Raw genomic sequence first — 12,724 nt, 5'->3', positions numbered from 1 at the left:
ATTTCTCTGTATGTGGCCCTCGGAAGAAAACGTTTGGACACACCTGCAATATAACATTTGTCCATCCATCCATTTTCTTTTTTGTTTATTCCTCACAAGGCTTGCGGGGGTGCTGGAGCCTATCCCAACCCGCTTCGAGCAGTAGGCGGGGTACTGAAATGGTTGCCAGCCAATCGCAGGGCTCACAGAGATAAACAACCATCCACACCCTCAAACACACCTGGGGACACCTGGAGAACCGATATCCAGCCATGTTTCTCTCCACCAACACGCCTGATTCATGATCAAGATTGTTTTTAGGCTTCTGCCAAGATTGCTGATCATCTAAGTATACAATTTGTCAGGATTGTGCTCACTCAGCCATATATCTTTTTCACATTTGTTTCCTTAAATCGCCAGACTTATAGAAGGTTATTTTTTCATTCTTGCATTACAAATTATTTTAATGCTTATTGGGCACTGTCACATACAGTATGAAACTTTTTTTTTTTTTGAGTCACCATTGACCCTAACATGATTGTATTTGTAAAAAGGGATGAAGCAAGAGTACACTGAGAAAACTCTTGGAAAACTGATTTAAATAGATTTTTATGTCTCTTCAATGACTCTTACTGGAATGATGTGCTTTAAGGGTAAGAGGTTAACTTAAGACTCCTGATGGAGGAAATTATGTTTTCGGACAGCACCTGTTAAAATATGAATTTAAAGCAATTATGAAACTGTGCATTAAAATAACAGCTTTATCATCATGTGGATGGTTCACTGGCTTCTCATAGTGCAAATACCAGTTGTTGCCTTGGCAGCAGATCACTTTGTCACTTCAGTAGGTATTTATATAGTGTAGGACAAGCCAGGACACAACCTGTGTTGTAGTGTCTGTGTGCAGAGATAATGCTAATATAATGTAGTCTGTTTAAGTCCTTAGCATTGCTAATTGAGCTTCTGAAAATGCCCCGCCTCATTGACTGCTGTTGTGCATTGAGCAGCAGGAGGCCAAAACAACAACAGATTTACTTTATTTATTTTTTATTGTATTGATTAATTATTAAAAAATGATGGGAGTTTGCAAAATAAGACAACGTTATTGATGTAACAAGCAAATCTTTTATTATATGGCAGAAAATCCCAGTTAACATTCATGACAAATCAAGTCAAATGTAGAATATCATCGTCATTCTTGCACACGTTTCAAAATGAATATACAGAAAGTTGTTTTATAAAAAAGAAAAATGTTGTAATGATTGACAGGAAAGACGGAGATTTGCGCTACCGGAGTTTGAATTTTAGCACGAGCGCGGATACATTCAGAGTGGAGTAAGAAAATGCATGTAATGAAATGTAATCTAAACATCTGTAGACGCATTAGACAGAATATTGTGTTCAAGACACTCGTCAATCATGATGGCATCAAATTTTGTATTATTTAGCTCATTTGAAGCATTTCAAAACGTACACAAAAACCAAGTCAACTCTGATAAATAAGGTTGCATTTGTTCCAGTAAAAGTGGAATCAAAATCAAAAAGAAATCACAAAGTGTTTTATTTGTATCTTTTTAAGAACATTAAGTGACATTTTCTGTTTATGCACTTAACTGAGTTGCCTTCATTTAAGCCCTTTCATCTCGAAGAACAAGCCCTGCAGACACTTTAATTCTTCTGCAGATTCTGTTAAAAATAAAAAAAGACAACAAAGACGGATTGAAGTCATCACTCAATAATACACATCCACAAAGCAACAGGCAGACATTTTAATAAGATGCTGGTAATAAGATGAAGTGTTTTCCACACACAAAATGAGGATGGCCCGGGATATTGTTTCTTTCCGCTTATAGCTTGATGAGTGATGGCGGGGGGCCACGGTGTTTCAAATGCAGATTAACAGTCGGCCCCCCACAGTGACAGCCGCTCACAGTTATATTATGAATGGCACCCGCCCCAAATCAGGAGCTCCAAGTCATAAACCAACAGCCAAGTTGCTCGACTTCTTCAATCAGAGCCGCCGTCTGATTAAATTTATCGCCTCGCTTATCACAGGTGCCTTCTCGTACAACCGCAGACATGTGCCAATCCAATTCCCATTTTGCTACAAATGGGCCAGGGAGGACTCTGCAGATACTATTCGAGTCTTGATGAGAGCAGGAGTATTATTACATAGAAATCTGCCGCACAAGAACGTCAGCAGGGCAATTTTCGGAAATGTACTTTACTTCCTGGCAGGGTGGCAGCGAGTGGGAAATGGTGATAAAAGAGCCAAAATCAGCACACTTAAGGAGAATTAACGGTGTTTAAATGTGCTAAAATCTACTTTGAAGTGTCAAATGACATCCAAGAAGTTGTGCAATTTATGAAGGCAAATTCTTTCTATAAGGATGGTTTGGCTTGGAGATGGTTATTTAGAGTGCAGTGGAACCTCAAAATTGGAAGACCACAAAGGTCAAAACCAAATTGAAAGTTTTTCATGGAATCATGTGAGCTGTTAGCAAAACTTGTGAGACCACAATCGAGTTACAAATGTGTTTAGCTTACCATTTCATTTGAGCTTTAAAGCTTAGGGTTCCAAAAGATGAACAGCAATACATTATACGGGTTTGAAGAGTATTGGTTTAAATGTGACTGAAAACAGTAGTTAGCTTGATTTTTCAGTTGTTTAACAATTAAGAATAATAAATGAGATGAGTGATGTGCAAAATTTTCTTTCTACTTAAAAACCCTGTCAAGTGATTACTGAGATTTGTTTTATAAAGTGTATGTCTGAAGATAGTTGTTAAAAACATGCACACACAGAGAACTGTGTAGTACTCAATTGCAATTAAACTTGGGCTATTTGGCATATTCGGCCTTCACACACAATATAAGAACGTTGATGAACCATTTGTGGCTATCCAGCGCAAGGATAATACTTTTCCAGTTATTATCTGGAAAAGTATCCAATTTTCTCACATTTCTCTCGTTTAAACATTCTCAATGTTCAAACCTTCATAAATTTTATATAATAGGTACATTACTGCAAAAAAAAAAAAAAGCATGCAAAATTGCACTAAAAAAAAAATCTGCGAAACAGCGAGGCCGTGAAAAGTGAACCGTGGTATAGCGAGGGAACACTTCTTCTCATTTTACATGGACTGTATTAAATAGAGGTTAACCTATTTAAAGATTTGAATGAATTAAAACACGGTACAGTTAATAATTAATCATGAACTCATTCACTGCCATAAATTCATTAAAAAAAAAAAGATTATTAAAAATTTGGGGCAAGAGGCGATTAAATTTTTGAATTGTAATTTATCGCATGACTTCACTAGTTAACTCATAATTAATCACACATTTTATATTGGTTCTAAATGTACAATAAACAATTCTAGTTTTCATACTCTTGTTAACAAAAGTGGGGAAAAAAAGTTAAACTAATAGAAATAGTTAAAATTCATTTTTGACATCAATGGCAGTGAATGAATAAAAAAGAAGAAAAGATTACAAATTTGGGGCGCCAGGCGATTACATCACTAGTTAAATCGCGATTAATCACAAATTTTATATCTGTTCTAAATGTACAATAAAAAAAGATCTAGGTTTTCATACTCTTGTTAACAAAAGTGGAGAAAAAAAATTAAACTAATAGAAATAGTTAAAAGGAATTTTGACATTTATAGCCGTCAATGGCAGTGAATGAGTTAATGATGGTGACAGATTATTTTATAGACATTGTTTCCTATGGAGGGGCGACCAGTGTCCCGAAACAGATTGTGTTGAACTTTTGAGGGTCCACTGTAATTCTAAACAAGGGGAGAGATGTGATGCAAAAAGCAATGGTGCACATCACTGCACAGCGTTAATGGGAGAAAATCAAAGTGATCACAGAACCTGAGAAGAGGATTCTGGGAAGACGCTTGTGGAGGAGCCATCTGCTGGCCTTGCAAAGACTTTGGTGTCTTTCTGCAGCAAAAAAATTTATCATACAACGCTAAAGCTAAAATACAGAATCGTGGACTATCAATCTGCAAATGGATTGTGTGAATACAAAAGACAGAAAGTGTTTTCTGAAGGCTTTTCTGAGTACACACTGAAAAAGGATTCCCAGAAAACGAAAAATGAAAGACTTGTGTGCACAAAAAGACATCTTGTTCCTGATGGATGGTCATGTGGCAGTAAACGGCTGCACGGCTAGACCACATCATCCAACAAAGTAACACAATCAAGTTTCTCCTCTAGCCTTTATTTTTGACAAACGTGTTGACCAATTGAGTAGGTCAAGTGAATAAATGCTAAATGCTAAAGCAGACGTTATTTCCACAGGCGAGCTTTGTGCCGAATCGTCACTTTTGAAGTGCTGTTTTTAATCAAACTTTTGACTTTTTTTTGTATTCAAAACTGCAAACGGACTCAGTTTTAAGTTAGTTACAAGCTTAAATAAAAATACAAGGATCCATTTACACTGATTAATCATTACCAGATCGGTTAAATGTGTATAAATAGCCTCATCTCTTACATATAGTGCATACTAATGTGCAATTCTGTTGATCTATAGTGCTGTGATTGCACACGACATTCATTTAATTCACAACTTTACTCCCAATGTGAACCTTTATGAGGGCAAAGTATTTTATACACTTATAAAAAACAGCCTGAAAACAATCAACAAATTAGTGGGCAGAAATCAGATGGGTTCATTATTCATAATGATTAAATACCTTTTCCACATTTCGGTTTTACATACGAATCTAAAGATTGTGCTTTTATGAAATGGTAAGCAACTCTCCGTTGTTGCCCTTTTGAAACTTACAATAGCAGCAGCAGCAGCAAGTGCTTGATCCAGATCTTCAATGATGTCCGCCTCGTCCTCCAGTCCCACAGAGAGCCGGATCAGAGTGTCACTAATGCCCAAAATGCTCCTTTCCTTCTCGGGCACCGACGCATGAGTCATAATTGCCCTGCGTTGGAATAAAATGGTGACAGTTTGGTGTGAGTCACTTGCTGCAACAAATGTCGTGTGTGCGCGGGGAGCACAACGGGCACACCTTACAACCCCAAGGTTCAAGCCACTTTCTAAAAAGGTCAAACACTATTCAGGATCGATAAAACACATTTTTGGTAAATTACAATCAAATGACTTGAGAATTACTAGAAATAAAACTGGTGAGGTAAAGAGAGGAACAATAACAAAAACTATTAGGTTTTTACCCTGTTTATGCAATTTGTTACCTTTTATTATCTTTCTTACATGCGGGGAATTTTGCTGTGAAATAAGCATGACAATTAGGATCACTTAAATTTAGGTAGGTGATTAAAATTCAAGCATTGAATAAAAAAACATGGTCTACACATCTGTCAGCGACCTAAAACTAAATTTGGTTGATCTCTGCCTCCCTCTTGTGGCGCTTTGCCTGCTATTACAGTTCTGCCGTTTCCCTTTCCATCCATTTTTTTGACAGCGCATGTTTATGGAATGTGGGAATAAGCCCAAGTATCAAGACAAAACCCACACAAGCACAGGAAGAACATGCAAATGCCACACAGGAGGGGGCGAGCTGAGCTTTGAACATATAATAACCAATAATAAATAATACATAATAATACTTACGGATGTTCTGCTAAGCTTTCATAACCACCAAGACTCTCAGCCACTGCAAACAGCTGAATATAAAAAAAGAGAACACAATCAGTGACGTCACACATTGTGAAATGCAGCAACACTGATCCCAATTTTAAAGACCCTAAATTAAAATGACAAATCAATATACAATATAATATAAAGCTCATCCTATGTGTGTAAAAATAGTTGACAGTTTTGAATGGTTCAAAGAAAATGTTGCTTCCAATTACTTTGAGACTCTTGAGGAAGGCGTTGGCATGTTGGAGTTTCCCTTTAATGTAGAAGGTGATCATTCCAGGACATCCTGTGCATTGTCTTTTTACTATTTCATACTGCGGGTGTGAGCGCAGACCTGTGACATCAGAGGGAGGACAAGTCAGTAAAGTAGACAGCGGTGTTATTACTATGGGTGCACTTCAATTTGCTATAAGATGATCTTTACATCTGAAGCTATTAAAGAGGTCTCAGTTAAATTACTTTCCTAAGCTTCTTAAATTCCACATGCAATTTAACACCTGCTTTGTATATGTGTAAAAGTGAAGACAGGGAAGGTTAAATTATCAGTATGAATTTCTTGTCCATATTAAATCAATGTTAAAAAGTTAAGTTTCATAAATGCAAAGGCACCCCTACTGCCCGAAGCCAGCTGGGATAGGCTCCAGCAACCCCCGCGACCCTTGTGAGGACAAACGGTAAAGAAAATGGATGGATGGATGGATGGATGGATGGAGCATAGTGAAAGTGGTGCTGTGTGTTGATGAAAATATGTTTAGTGGTGACTACAGTTGGAGCCAGGATTCAAACTTGCAACCTTTCGGTCACAGGACGACCAATAAAGACCTTACGTCGTCATGTACTGTACAGATTTGGCTGCCTGCACTCGACCTGGGAAGATGACACGCTCCACTCTAGAATCTGCCTCTAGAAACTTGGCTGCGGCCATGCCGTTCTTAAAGTGGCACTCCATGCGCAGATGCAACGTCTTCAGTCCACGGTTGACCAGGTAGCAGTCAAAAGGGGATGGCACGCCCCCTAGAGCTGAAATGAAAAGACAAGCATGAGGAGAAACCAGTTTACACAAAGCAACATTTATACAAAGTTACATGTTTTTGTGTTAGATGCCTGGCAGATGCTTCCTGTTGTCTTCTCACTACACAGCCACATTCTAACCACTAGAATGTGAATGACTAACAGATTTTGATTTTATGACATGGTAACTTTTGGACCTTGACTTTTGTTGAGGGGAAACAACAGGACAACTTTTTAAAAGCTGTTCACAAACGTTTTACTAAGTTAATGTTTGGTCGGTTCTTCATAATTGTAAACTTGAACAGTTTTTATTCCATATTAATTATGGAAAAAAATCCACAGTGGTTGCAAAAATAACTTAAATGTGACAAAAGTAATAATAAATAACACCAGGAAAATTAACCCATCAGATTTTGAATTATTGGCCAAAAGATTAAAATAAAATAAAAAAAACTCATGTAACAGCTGTTTTGAAGGATGCTTTCTCCAGACGGCAACTTTCAGCTCCACTTCAGGACAGTCCAATGTTGTGCTCTGCATCTGTGAATGTGGAGCTGATGTGCCTTCCAAAAATTTTACAGTTTTTTCTTTTCTGTCTATTCTCTCAGCTTTTTGGATTGTCAATTTGTAGTTTGGAAAATTCTAGTCTCGTTTTTTTTTTTTAATGATTTATTTTTTAACAGCGATGTCCTTGGTCGTCTCCCAAGTCCACTTTGGCTCAGATGATGATGGATGGTGAATTCTGACACTGATATAGCTTGACCTTGGAGTTAACCTTGATGTTGTTTGTCTTTTGGTACGATTTGTATAGTCTCTTCAATTTGCCATCAATTTTCCTCCTGAAGCCACATCTATGGAGGTTGGCTGCAGTCCTGTGCAACTGTATTCATAAGAACATAAAGTTACATTTACCTTTAACGAGCTTGTCTACAATTTTCCTTCTAATCTCCTGAGACAACACTATCCTTCAACTTATATGTCTTCACGTCTATGTTTAGTGTGCTACACACCATGACACCAAAAAGCACAGTGACTATTTGTCCTCCTTTCAAAGGACCAACTGACTGATTACAAGTTTGAAAACACCTGTGACGCTAATTAGCAGCCGAACATTGGTTGGTCAAATGATTTTCAATTCTTTTTCCAGGCCTGTTTCATGAATAAAATAATTTTATTGAACCACAATTCAATAGCTATTTCTGATTTTCACTGGTGTGGAGATTATTTTAGCAGAATCGGCCAAAAGTGTGGCAACGTGTTCTCACCATTCTGTAGAAACTTCAGTCGGTCATACAGATCCTCTCGCTTGACAGATATCAGGCCCATAATCACATCACTGTGACCTGCCGATTATTAAAATAAAAAAGACAGAATGTGGATCAACCCAAAGGACACCGAAGCAAGTCAGCAAATATATATAGACTAAGGCCTCCTGCTGCGACAGCTGCTGACCAACTTATACTAAACATGGAGTCGGCTCACGATCACAAATTGCATACAGTTTACTTAGAACATTGGGTTCAAAATGACCTCGGATAATGAGCCTCTTGCTGCTTCACCATGCCACAGACCGGATTATCTGAAGCTATCTAAATTTCTATTACAACCAAAATCTGGCGATGCAAGATTTTCATTGGTTGCTCATGATACATAAAACGCCAACACTTTCATCCGGGTTGCGTCAAATCTTCACACTGGTCATTGCTTTCCAAATAGCACATTCTGTATATAATGGAATTTGAGGGGTGGGGGGGTTCAAAGTAAAATGGAAAATAGATCAACCTTACTTACCGTTCATATATTTGGTGGCTGAGTACATGCAAATATCTGCTCCTAAAGCCAGAGGGCGCTAAAAGACGACACAAAGTAAATGTGAATACATCTATTCAGCTTTTTTGCACTCAGACTTGAAACTTGAACTGAATCGTCTCATCGTCACACCTGAAAGTAAGCAGACATGAAGGTGTTGTCTACCACGACCACAATGTCTTTGTTGTGATCGTGCACCAAGTCTGAACAAACCCGAATGTCGACAACTTTCATAGTTGGGTTGGTTGGTGTCTCGATCCAAACCATCTACACAAGCAGCAACAAGCACATGACAAGTTCAACACAGAAATTTGCTGCTGTGATTACGTAATGGTGCAACAAAAAAGTGTCATGTATTACAAAAACAACAGAAAACAAACAGTTGAGTTATGTAAAACGCTCGCACACACCCGCAAGAAAAGTGGCCGATTAAATAGTTGGGTAAACATCATCTGGAACTTGCTAGGTCAGTATTCTGCACTTACTTTAGTGTTAGGCTTCAGAGCCGCCTTGAGTAGTTCTGGTTTGGTACAATCGACTAAAGTGATCTGCAGCCCAAATTCAGCAGCCACTCTCTGGAAGTAGCGGTTCGTACCTTGTAAATTCAAAGAGTGTAAAATGTCACCACCTCACAAAATGAACTCTCAAAAGTGTGTATTGAGTGAGTACTCACCTCCATAAACATCATCCATGCAGATGATTCCATCTCCCGCCTTCAGCATGTGAGTGATGGTCACTGTGGCAGCAAGCCCTGAAGCAACGGCAAGGCCTGCAGGAAAAATACAATTTAAAAAATAGCAAAAATAATGTGAAACAAGTCTAAAACGCTGTATATTTTGGAGTTTAACAAGACTTTCTGGAAACCAGACAAAAATACAGACTTTGAACCAGCATCACACATTACATCAAGTGTATTCATTTAGCTAGTTTTCTTACAACTGGTCCTTTAAAATCACTGTATTATTTTTAACGCATTTATTAATAGATCTCAAATGGTTAATTGCTTTATTGTCTATAAAACAATATTTGCAAAATACCAAACAAATGCATATGTACACTTATCGTGGTTGATTAACTCATTCGCTGCCATTGACGGCTATAGACGTCAAAAATTCATTTGAACTATTTTTATTAGTAAAACATTTTTTCCCACTTTTGTTAACAAGAGTTTGAAAACCTATATATATATTTTTTATTGTATTAGAACAGATATAAAAATTGGGATTAATCATGAGTTAACTAATGAAGTCATGCGATTAATTACGATTTACGATTCTTTTAAAATAATATTTTCTTAAAAAAAAAGATTATTAAAATGTTTTCGTAAATAAGGGCATCAGGCGATTAAAACTTGTAATCGTAATTAATCGCATGACTTCACTGGTTAACTCACGATTAATCACAAATTTTACACCTGTTCTAAATGTACAATATTTTTTTCTCAGGTTTTCATACTCTAGTTCACAAAAATGGAAAAAAAAATGTTAAATAGAAATAGTTCAAATGAATTTTTGACGTCTATAGCCGTCAATGGCAGCGAATGAGTTAAATATTTTTTTTTTAATCTGAATATAAGTTTTTTTTCTTTTTTTCAAATTTACTGACTTTACATAACATTTTGCTTTAGTAATTTTTTCAAAAGACATCACTAAATAGTAAAAATTACTGCGAAGAGACGGAATATGACAATTATAACCTAGAACAGAAATTGAACTTCAAACTCAAAGTTTCTGTTATTAATTAGAAATGGTTTCTGACTAGAGTAGCATAGTGCCTTAGTGTTTAGCACGTCTACATCACAGTTCTGAGGTTTAAGGTTCAAATATCAGCTCTATCTACATTGTCCCACTTACAGTGCTTTGCCCCATCCAATGCTGCCACGGCACTCTCAAGACAGTTTCTTGTCGGGTTTCCACTGCGGCTGTATTCATAGCCCTGATTAAAAAATGACCATGCATTACAAAAATAAATAAAAAAGAAGCATGCACTTCCCTCAGAGCAATGCATTCTTTCACTTTCCCTTTAACACCAGAGAAACCAAATTACTTTCTGTATTAGTTTACCAAAAGATTATTGCAAACTTGCAATGCATTTTTCTCTTTCAGTGGTGGATGATTTGCCTTGGAGTAACAAAGATGCAACCCTGTGCTAAATCAAAAACAGACACACCAATCTTTATGGGACACATCACAACGTGTTGAAGCGTGAGAGCGAGAGACAATTTAATTTCTCCAATAAGAACTGTATTATGCAATGCATTTTTGTTGCTTCCATCCAGATGTAATGATTACAAAGAATGTTGTGCAACGCTGCTTCAAAACCAAAAAAAAAAAAAAAGTTCTAACCATACAAGTAAAAAATCAACAATGGTCCAAACACATATCACTCATGAAGGCTCAGTAACTGCCAAACATATCGTTTAATTTCAATTTTATATTTATAGCCTTGAAGTGTTTTTCAAACTAATATTTACTGTAATTATGGCTGTACTAGATCGTTATCATAGGTTAGTGATAGACTGCAGCAGGGGTCCTAAATTTCAAAGTTTTCCAAGAACCCCCCTCATAAGCCTAACTAATAACTACCATCATTTGTACCTCGTGATATTTTTAATAGAAGGGAACTTTAGTAAATTTATTTAAATTAAATATGTATATATCAGCACTAGCTAAAAACGTGTGCACGCAGGGACCTCAGATTAATGTGATAGCTTTTAACTGGCCCAAACTAAGGTAGGGATGAATTATTATTTTTTTATTCATTCATTATGTTTGTTTGTTTGTTTTTAATGACGCCTGAAGGTTCTGCAGAGACCAGTTTGAAAACCACTGGACTACAGTGTGTTCCCAATCCGTGGAAATTGGGGTTATCATAAACTGAAGAGCCCCTGTACATATTACAAATGTGCATTTGCGTCATAAGAGTTACTATTTGCTAAAAAGGAACTTGGACTGCCTGGAAGCAACATGTTAACATCCCATGTGAACAGCGCCATGTGTGCAGAAGCAAAGCAGATAAACAAGTTTAGTTAATGTATTATTTCAAACAAAAACCCTCAACAGTCCACAGACTTCAGCCTTCATCCCATAGGCATTGTGACTATGTCTATAGGATGTGTGCCCCATGTAAAACAGGGGCACGCTTGTGGGGTCAAGCATACCAGAATCGACAAAACAATGTCAAAGGTTAGTATGCCATATAAGTGGATTTGAGGATTTGGAACTTGGAAGTTTTGGGTGTTTATGTGTGTGTGTGTGTGTGTGTGTGTATAGTGCTGTATTTTTCATCGCCTCATCAAAGAGAATGATGGACACGTTGGACAGTTTTCTGTAGTGCCTATCTTCACTTGAAAGAAAGAATAAAGAATATATTTTTTGGGTTCATATTTACAGTAAGCATTAAAGCATGACAAATAGCAGCACGACACGTTCATCATAACTGTCTTAAATATGATATATTGTTTTACATTAAACAGAATCATTGTATTGTCGTAGACGTGAGATGGGACGCCTCAAAAGCCACGCTTGCCTGATTAGAAAAAAAGGATTACCGTATTAGAACCATCACCATCTTATACTTGAAGTAACTGAGACAGTGAGACAGTATAGGCATGGCTGTACTTACAAAGTTTTTCCCTGGTTCGCTCTGTTTGAACGTGGTTGACAGCGATATCGGCGGCACTACGGCCCTCGAAGTCCACTGCTCCGGCTCCTGGCCGACGTGGATGGCATCTGTGGCGAACGACTTGAAGGCCGTGCCGAAACCGGCAAACAAGTCGTTCCGGTCGCCCTGAACGTGGTTCTCCATAGCTATGCAATGCACCTGACACCACCAGAACCCCTTGAACTGGAAATGACAGCGCAATCGTGGCGGAAATAGAGGAGGAAGACCTTGTACGTAAACCGGTACGCCTCGTCGCTTTCAGCCAATCAGCATCCGGCAACATGGAATACGCAGCGTCGATTGGCGGACGAGTAGGGGGGCGTCTAAAACACGTTAACCCGCACGTTGTTCCAGCGGGAGAGCACAGTGATGATGTAATGTTTCGCTGTTCCTTTCTTTCTTTTAAAATAATATTTTTCTATCTTTTTTGAAGTTAATAATTATCCGCAGGCAACCTGATATATCAGTATGAAATGCATTTCTATTTCTTTGGGGGGAAATACAATAAGGACACAGATTTTAAATGACTGCAATAAACTAATTTAAAGTAAATAAATAAATAAATAAATAAAATTTAAATTACCATAAAGGAAGAAGCTATATTAGACGCACTGAATGTTGAATGCACTTTCG

At 37.5% G+C, this 12,724-nt stretch overlaps 1 protein-coding gene across 1 annotated transcript; it reads right to left on the bottom strand.

Moving 5' to 3' along the window:
* Positions 1-1,081: 1,081 nt before the first annotated feature.
* On the bottom strand, positions 1,082-12,316 carry LOC144062274 (cystathionine gamma-lyase-like). Its single transcript, XM_077583481.1, has 12 exons — positions 12,053-12,316; positions 10,282-10,363; positions 9,102-9,197; positions 8,914-9,023; positions 8,561-8,695; positions 8,411-8,468; positions 7,885-7,962; positions 6,476-6,628; positions 5,821-5,942; positions 5,579-5,631; positions 4,781-4,928; positions 1,082-1,665 (listed from the first exon to the last, which is right to left on the bottom strand). The coding sequence occupies exons 1-12, from the start codon at positions 12,233-12,235 to the stop codon at positions 1,648-1,650; spliced, it is 1,236 nt and encodes a 411-aa protein (XP_077439607.1). The 5' UTR covers positions 12,236-12,316; the 3' UTR covers positions 1,082-1,647.
* Positions 12,317-12,724: the final 408 nt, after the last annotated feature.

Source organism: Vanacampus margaritifer, chromosome 13 (assembly GCF_051991255.1).
Source record: "Vanacampus margaritifer isolate UIUO_Vmar chromosome 13, RoL_Vmar_1.0, whole genome shotgun sequence".
In the NCBI taxonomy this organism is placed as follows: Eukaryota; Metazoa; Chordata; class Actinopteri; order Syngnathiformes; family Syngnathidae; genus Vanacampus; species Vanacampus margaritifer.
The sequence above is the reverse complement of the archived record's forward strand: the minus strand, read 5'-3'. Positions and strand labels throughout refer to the sequence as shown.